The sequence below is a fragment of the Papio anubis genome, chromosome 10, assembly GCF_008728515.1.
Source record: "Papio anubis isolate 15944 chromosome 10, Panubis1.0, whole genome shotgun sequence".
In the NCBI taxonomy this organism is placed as follows: Eukaryota; Metazoa; Chordata; class Mammalia; order Primates; family Cercopithecidae; genus Papio; species Papio anubis.
The window spans coordinates 51,539,271-51,547,957 of NC_044985.1; the positions used below are offsets into that span (position 1 = coordinate 51,539,271).

An 8,687-nucleotide genomic window follows, 5' to 3' on the forward strand; every position below is an offset into this window, starting at 1 on the left:
TTTTTTAAAGTGTTTATAAACTTTTTTCATGTTCTCCTCTATTTCTATTATATTTCTCCTTTTTTAGCTCCTTCTAAACCTCCCAGCTACCTATGTTTATGCAGTCCCTTCCCCCAGAAAATCACACAGAAAAGTATCAGATAAAACAAACTCTCAGCTGAGCAAGGTGACTCACGCCTGTAATCCCAGCACTTTGGGAGGCCAAGGTAGGAAGATCACCTGAGGTCAGGAGTTGGAGACCAGCCTGGCCAACATGGTGAAACCCCGTCTCTACTAAAAATACAAAAATTAGTCAGGTGTGGCGGTGCACGCCTATAATCCCAGCTACTCGGGAAGCTGAGGCAGGAGAATCACTTGAACCCAGGAGGTTTCAGTGAGCCGAGGTTGCGCTGTTGCACTCCAGCCTGGGTGACAGAGTGAGACTCCATCTCAAAAAACAAAACAAAACAAAAACAAATTCTTGCTTACTCTTCTAAGAAATAGAACTATGCAAGAGGAGAAATCCTTAATATGAATGAGTGAACTGCTATTGAAATAAAGGGGGCCGGGCGCGGTGGCTCACGCCTGTAATTCCAGCACTCTGGAGGCCGAGGCAGGCAGATCACAAGGTCAGGAGATCGAGACCATCCTGGGTAATGCAGTGAAACTTGTCTCTACTAAAAAATACAAAAAATTAGCTGGCCGTGGTGGCAGGTGCCTGTAGTCCCAGCTACTCAGGAGGCTGAGGCAGGAGAATGGTGTGAACCCAGGAGGCGGAGTTTGCAGTGAGCCGAGATTGTGCCACTGCACTCCAACCTGGGCAACAGAGTGAGACTCTGTCTCTAAATAAATAAATAAATAAATAACAAATAAATAAATACATGGAACAGGATTTGGGGAAGATAAGATCCTCCCTCACACCCTTTAGATTTCACAGATGGGTAACTAGCTACTCAGCTCAGAACAGTGTCTGAGCACCACTCACTATCCGACCCCTGCTAATCTCTCCACCTGCCCTCCCTCATCCTTCTCCCCATCATCCTATCCTCTTCTTTTACTCAACTAGTCCTGGTACACACCATGCTCTCTCTCATTTTATGCCCTTGCATATGCTGTTTCCTCTGCCCAGAATGCCTGACCCCCAGCCAGATAATTTCTAGCCATCCTTAAAGATTCAGCTTAGCTCCCCTTTAGTGAAATTGCCATAGCATCTTCCCCAGGACTTCCTCACTGTTTGACCCTGGCATGGGTGGAGGAGTGAGATTCACATTACAGCCTGTGTGAATGGCACCCTCTGGAGTGGTGCTGTGGACAGTCTGTAGGACTTAACCTTGTTCTCCCACACTCTGCCCAGCATTCTTCCCCTGTGTATTGCAGTAGCCTCCTAATGTAAATTTTTATTCCACCATTTTATCCATTTACTTGAAACCGTTCCTCCTAGTCTAGCAGTTTCTTAAGGGAGGAGTATGGGTTCTGTTTCTGTTTTTCCAACACTTCACATACAACCGGCACTCAATAAACTTTGATTAATTGGTTGATTGATGGATGCCTGGATTAACAAATGAATGAATAAATTCAAGAGTTGAATGAAGGCTTAACCATAGAGATAGAGGATAATAACTTGTGAAATGAACTCTGTAGAGATGAGAAAGGAACAATAAAAAGAAGATCAAAATGTAAAGTGGAAAAATCCTCCATTAAGAGCCTGATTACTGGCTCCCAAATATTACCTGACAGGAGCCTCTTCCAGGAGAGGCTTTTGGGGAGGCCCTTATCATCTTACTAATAGGTGGCTCACAATGGAGTAGAAAAGTACGCAAGAGGACAGAGCAATATAATGACAAAAGTAGACTAAGAATCAGATACATAGCCTAAGACAATGGTAGAGAAAGTTTGCTTTCTAGTACCGTCTTGGGACTTACTTATAACCTTTTGTAATTGAAATTGAATCCATGTCTGTATATCCCAAGTTAAGAAGCTCTTTTTTTCTATTCCTAGTTTCTCTCACTTCCTTTTGCTTACTGTTTAAAGTTTCAAAACTTGCTGCACATCACATCCTTTTTTTATCAGCTTTGGTGCACCTTAGAACAGAAATTTCCCCCAGGAGGACAGGATACAGGAGCCTATATTTAGAAAGTACTTATTATGGTTTGGATGAAGACCTAACTATGCCTAGAGTCAAGCTGCTTGAAGCCATTCTAATATTCATTTAGTTAGAATGGTAACCACACTGAGTTATTGCTGGTCTCATATGGATCATATATTCACAGTCAGCTCTTGGCTTAGACAAGAAGATATATATATTGTCTCTGCTGTTCACATAATGTATTTTTATTTCATTATGCCTATTGTGCTTAGAAGCATGATTTTCAATCTATATTCCCAATTAAATTATTTCAACACAGTCTGTACATGTAAGCACATAGTTTTCTTTGAAGCAGACTTTGTTAAAATTGATATCTATTCTCTACTATCTCTGCCTTCCAGGACTCCCACATTCTGCTCTAACGAGAAAGGAAGAAACAATTTTTTACATGAATGGACTTCATAACCAGGCACACAGGAACTGGCACGAAGTTTTAAAAGTTCTAGAAAGCAGTAGAAGTTCTAGAAAGAATGAGAGTTCCAAAGGAAAACTAAATTTGAACACCAGCTGAAGTCTCTGTCACATCTTCATTGGATCTGTGGCCCCCAAACTCAATTGTCCCTCTCCTTATACTCATGTTGGATTTATAGGCAAATGTAACTAGGTAAAAAAAAAATTAAAATGGCCAGTATAATTTCATCAAGGGAACACATGGGTGAATTGTTGAAAACCATAAAAAGTGACACCATTTAGATCAACTCCAAAATAAATGCTGCCAGCTGTCTGAAAGGTCACTTGGGTGATGGGTTCCATGCTTGAGAGGTCAGCATATCCTCTGCATGAAGTTTCATAGAAAACTAGAATTAGGAGCTAAGCGTTGTGAGAGTCAAAGTAAGGAGAAAAGGAGGAACAGTTGGGAATTACTTCTAAGTCTGAGTCAAGAGAGACACAGCATTAGCAGAGATTTTCCAGTGTGATAAACACATATTCAAATAGAGAGTTAGAGAAGGCAAGGAAATGTTGAGAATCAATTCCTTCACCAGAATCAAGCAAATAAAAGCTCAGACTTAGAAACTGGAAAAGAGATATGAGGCCATGGGTGAGATTTCCTATCTTGAAAGAAGACTTTAGTGCCAGAAAGTATTTCACTGTTAAAAAAAAAAAAAAAAAAAAAAAACCTCATGTGAAGAGGGGGAATTCTTTTTTAAAAATGACTAATATTCCACTTCGTCTTCATCCACAATTTATAATCTATGTATTTCTTAATTGGGTATGAATATACATGCACAACTTCTATCAAGAAGAGAGGAAAAGGGGAGATGGTTATGACAGGAGGTTTTTGGTACTGGTGGAAATGAATGATCATGTATATTTTAATCCTTGTGGGCAATTCTTATACCCTTGTTATGTTTGTTTAAGGATGTAGAATGAGGACATAAATCTAAACGACAACTGTACTTTATTGATTTTGCAGAGTTAAGAAGAGTATTTATGAGGCATGGAACCCTCCATCAGATTTGGAAGAAAGTAGAGTGAGCGCAGAGGTGACAGACAGCCACTGAGGCCCATGGACAGTCTCCACTTCATGCTTCTCTATCAAACTTTAAGATTTATTAGTAATATGCTACCTTTGGAAGATGAAAAGAAACTAGTGCCAAGGAAGCATATTCTTCAATATTTGAAATAGACGTGTTCTCAAGACAATGGCTTCAAAGGTCTCCTGTTTGTATGTTTTGACAGTTGTGTGCTGGGCCAGCGCTCTCTGGTACTTGAGTATAACTCGTCCTACTTCTTCTTACACTGGCTCCAAACCATTCAGCCACCTAACAGTTGCCAGGAAAAACTTCACCTTTGGCAACATAAGAACTCGACCTATCAACCCACATTCTTTTGAATTTCTCATCAACGAGCCCAATAAATGTGAGAAGAACATTCCTTTTCTTGTTATCCTCATCAGCACCACCCACAAGGAATTCGATGCCCGTCAGGCAATCAGAGAGACGTGGGGGGATGAGAACAACTTTAAGGGGATCAAGATAGCCACTCTCTTCCTTCTGGGCAAGAATGCTGATCCTGTTCTCAATCAGATGGTGGAGCAAGAGAGCCAAATCTTCCACGATATCATCGTGGAGGACTTCATTGACTCCTACCATAATCTTACCCTCAAAACATTAATGGGGATGAGATGGGTGGCCACTTTTTGTTCAAAAGCCAAGTATGTCATGAAAACAGACAGTGACATTTTTGTAAACATGGACAATCTTATTTATAAATTACTGAAACCCTCCACCAAGCCACGAAGAAGGTATTTTACTGGCTATGTCATTAATGGAGGACCGATTCGGGACGTCCGCAGTAAGTGGTATATGCCCAGGGATTTGTACCCAGACAGTAACTACCCACCGTTCTGTTCGGGGACTGGCTACATCTTTTCAGCCGATGTGGCTGAACTCATTTACAAGACCTCACTCCACACAAGGCTGCTTCACCTTGAAGATGTATATGTGGGACTGTGTCTTCGAAAGCTGGGTATACATCCTTTCCAGAACAGTGGCTTCAATCACTGGAAAATGGCCTACAGTTTGTGTAGGTATCGCCGAGTTATCACCGTGCATCAGATCTCTCCAGAAGAAATGCACAGAATCTGGAATGATATGTCAAGCAAGAAACATCTCAGATGTTAGAATTTTTACCAATGTAAATACGTTTCTTTTCTTTTTTTAAGAAATGGGACCTAAGGTGTTGGTATTTTTCAGGTGTCGGGGGAAATGAACTGGTGAAGGGGTTTTATAAAGTTTTTGCTTCCTGCTATAAGTTCCTTTCTTGGATTACCAATTTATAAAGTTAGACTCTGGTCATAGAAACAATAAATGAGTTAGAAGGGCCAGATTTCATTCTCAGTCCCAGAGCATTGCTATTTATCTCAAAAAGTGACTTCCAAACAACTCCTAGGATTGACATACTGTGCATCTGAGATAAAAATTTGGTTCTGGGAAACTGAAACTCACAGTAATGTATCATATCATCTCTGCAAAAGTTAATACATAAACAGAAACCATTTTCAAAAGCAATTCAGAAAGGATGCACAGTCAGGAAGACACACTGGATGTGATTATTAATATCGTGTGTATTGTTACATTATATTTTTACATATTTTGCCATGTAATGTATACAGTATTTGCAGTTCCACCAAGAAATGAACTTGGTACCTGCAGAGAGGCTGCAGTTAAATAGATGGGAGTTTAAATTTGAGAATCAAACATTCTAAGTGTTTGGAAGACAACTCTGCTTGTTCCTCCAAGGATTAAATCTGGTCAGCAGGTGGAATGTGTATAAAATGCTACTTAACAAAGTAAACAAAAGATTTTTTTTCTTTTTTTTTTCTTTCCTTTTTGTTTTGCTGTTTCAGAACAAACATTAAGTGGTGCCTCCAAGGAAACTTTGCCAAATGTCATCTCACCTGCTTCCTTCCAGACAGTGTTGCTAAGTGCATTTCACAGTCTCTGGATCTGGCAGGCATATGTCTCTATGTAGAAAATAAGTTGGTTGGAGGCTGGAGAACAATAAATCACATTGAGAAAATAGAAATTTAAGTATGCATTATAATATAACATAAGCTTAGCAATAGTATAAGATGCCCCCCAACACATTTGCAAAGCACGTGAGAAAATCTTTAAGGGTGTCAATATTATTGAAAGACGTGGCCCTACTTGCTAACATCTGAAAACACCAGCGCATGTTCAGCAGCAATGCTGTTATGAGGTATTCTGGGGGCTCTGTGATTGAGGAAGGATGGGGAAGGCCGGGTTTGGGTCCCGTTGATGCCACCATACTTATTGGGCCATATGAGTAGGCATCGTAATCTTGTGCTTCAATGTGTTCATTTATAAAAAATGGCTGTAAAAAACACCTACCTCACAGATGCTGTGAGAGCAAATTGCATTTGCTAAGTATTTTGCGATCCTTAGCTTAAAAGGTGCTACGTAATGCAGTGTATCATGCATTATGCTAAAAGCTAAAATAATTGCATAGTTACAATGATGGTCATCAGTAACATTAACATCATCTTAATATAAAATCTGCTGAAATAAAGATCAGCTGTGAACTATCAGTGCGCCTAATTCTGCCAAGGCTTTGACTTTTCCTTGGCTATAATTTAGGTGTTTGGGAAAGCTTCCATTTCTCTGCGATTTCTTCTGGTTTCAATGAATAAGGGACTAGGTCAGTGTGTTGCCTTGATATCCCAAGGTGCTGAAAGCAGAGGCAGCTGCCTTTCTTTGGGAAGGAACCTCTGGTTGGGGGTATATTACAGTAAATGAAGCATATGCTTTGCAAAATGCATCACGACAACTTAGATCTCAGGAACCACTGAATCTGAATTCTCTCTAAGAAATTTGAGCGCAGGTAAAGCTAGTTCACCTCTTTCAGAAGAAGCAGAATAGGCAGTCAGCAAACCTGCACATTGCACATCTTCTACCATTTATTAGAAAACACCTCTTTGTTCTCATTCAAAGAAAGCCCCGCAGCTGAAAGAGTGTACCTTTTTTATTTATTTGTTTATTTTTTAACCTGACCCCTGGAGCCCCCCCCATAGGAGCTGATAGCAAACAGATAGACACAATGAACAAGTGGAAGTCATGGCGTGTTTCTGCAAAACACGATCTCTCATCCCCCGCCCTAAAGGACCCAATGTGAGACAAGACTTCCCATCCCTGAACACATCGTCATCTTCTGGTCAGCAGGACTGCTGGTTTTGATTAGACAATAGCAATTAGGTAACCTGGGAAGAGACAGATCAGCACAAGGTGAACCACCCTCCAACCCTGCAGCCTCAACTGCTGTGAGTTCCAGTCACTGGGAAAGTCTCACTTCATACTTGGTTCACCTTCGAGTCGTGCAGCTGAATCAAGCCTCTGTCGCATACTATTGCCTTGCATCTACCCCATGCTCAAACCACCTCTGGTGTCAAGAAATTACACATTATAAACATCATATATGTACACCTATGAATCGTTTTATATGTGTGTGCATACGTTATGAATACAGCCCTGATCTTTAAAAGGAGCAAAAATCAGAGAATCATATGTCTTAAAGAACTGTTTCCTTACTTTTTTATGCTAGGTAATGCCCATGTGACAAACATGTAAATATTCATGAAAGACCACATGTATATATTTTAAAAGCATTTTTTTCTTCTCCCCAACTGTATGTATAGCTAGAATCTGCTTGCTGTGTAACATTTTCTTCTGCATGGAGCTTTTGGTGAAGCAAGGCCATTTGTCCAGTGTTTCAATAGCCTTAAGCATGTTTGCCCTTCATTTTTTGAATGTTCAAAAAATGGTTAAGTGATCAAGAAAAAGCTCTAACTTTCTACTTTTGTTAATTTTATGACATGACACTGGCCAAAATATTGTTTCAATGAGTGTTGAGCCATTCTTACCATCTCCCTGACATAAAATAGACAATGTTTTAGACAGTATTGTACCAAGAGTCTTTTAGACAATTTTTACAAAAACTCTTTTTTTCCCATTATGCACTGGATAATAATAGTATCAGTGTCTATGTTCTTAAAGTTCCTTTTTTAATTTATTTTTTGGAAAAAAGTTTCTCTTTTGTGGCTAGTTTAGGTGGCTTTGTGTCTTCTTATATTGGAACAAGTGTCAATTTCAATATATAATATTGTATTTTTAAATAACCAGAATCAACAAAACAAAGATCACTTTTAATTTGGATTCAATTCAGAAGAATAAAACCCCTTTGCGTGACACGATACGGGGGAAATAAACTATTTACAGAGGAGCCAAGGAAGACGTTTTTCAATCAAATCTCTTCTATCAAAAGACAATGGAATATTTACCTAACGCATCTGGGATTCATTTTTTACCTTTCCTAATATGTGGGTTTAGTGGGAGAATTGATTATGTCATTTCTTCTGTAAAGGTGAAAATAGTTTTTATAAACAACAAAGTAACTTGTGAATGAAAGAAGTAATTTACTAGAACAACGCTTGTTGATGATAATTGACATTTAGGTATAACGTTATATATGAATGATTGTATTTATGTATTTATTTGTCAAAAATGTACATACCGTTTCGCCAAAAGTAATTGTCTGTAAAAGTGCACTCTCCAGGTTTGTAGTACTATTTAGGGTTACATGGGTTGCCAATCAAGCTGCTAATCAGAATACTATTTTTTGTATCAATGTTATAAAACTAAAAATGACAGACGCTGAAGATATCATTACATTTTCTTCACCTTCCTCTTGAAATGTAAACTGTTGACTGAAAGCACGATGCTTATGTACAGGCCCATCTGTCATGAGGAAGATTATGGTTCCATAAAGCTGATTTTTTTAAACCATTGGGACAAATAAACAGAAGGAGAACAAATGTTTCACTTTTCTTCTTTTTAGAAAGAATCTCTGGTGAGACGTGATTGCTAAAAGCTGATGCCCTGCCGCTCACCATTGACCTTTTCCACGATCTCAATGTAGGTAATAGTTTATGCCATTCACAGCTCATCCCCAAGAGCCCAGTGCAACTTAACAGTTAACACAGACACTATTCCATCTAGTAAGTAGACCGGTGGCTACTCTGGGATTTAGGAAACAGGGATTCACT

The 8,687-nt window shown here is 39.3% G+C and overlaps 1 protein-coding gene across 9 annotated transcripts in view; it reads left to right on the forward strand.

Annotated features, from left to right (window-relative positions):
- The window catches only part of B3GALT1 (beta-1,3-galactosyltransferase 1), a 556,028-nt gene extending 547,572 nt beyond the window's left edge, over positions 1-8,456 (forward strand). For 4 of the 9 annotated variants that reach the window (XM_031651817.1, XM_031651819.1, XM_031651820.1 and 1 more), the window contains 2 exons: positions 2,467-2,729; positions 3,540-8,456. In XM_031651817.1, the coding sequence (XP_031507677.1) occupies positions 3,769-4,749 (981 nt within the window). In that variant the 5' untranslated portion in view covers positions 2,467-2,729; positions 3,540-3,768 and the 3' untranslated portion in view covers positions 4,750-8,456. Of the gene's footprint in view, positions 1-828; positions 2,730-3,539 lie in introns of those variants that run through there. The other 5 variants (XM_031651818.1, XM_031651821.1, XM_031651822.1 and 2 more) reach the window with 2 other exon arrangements.
- Positions 8,457-8,687: the final 231 nt, after the last annotated feature.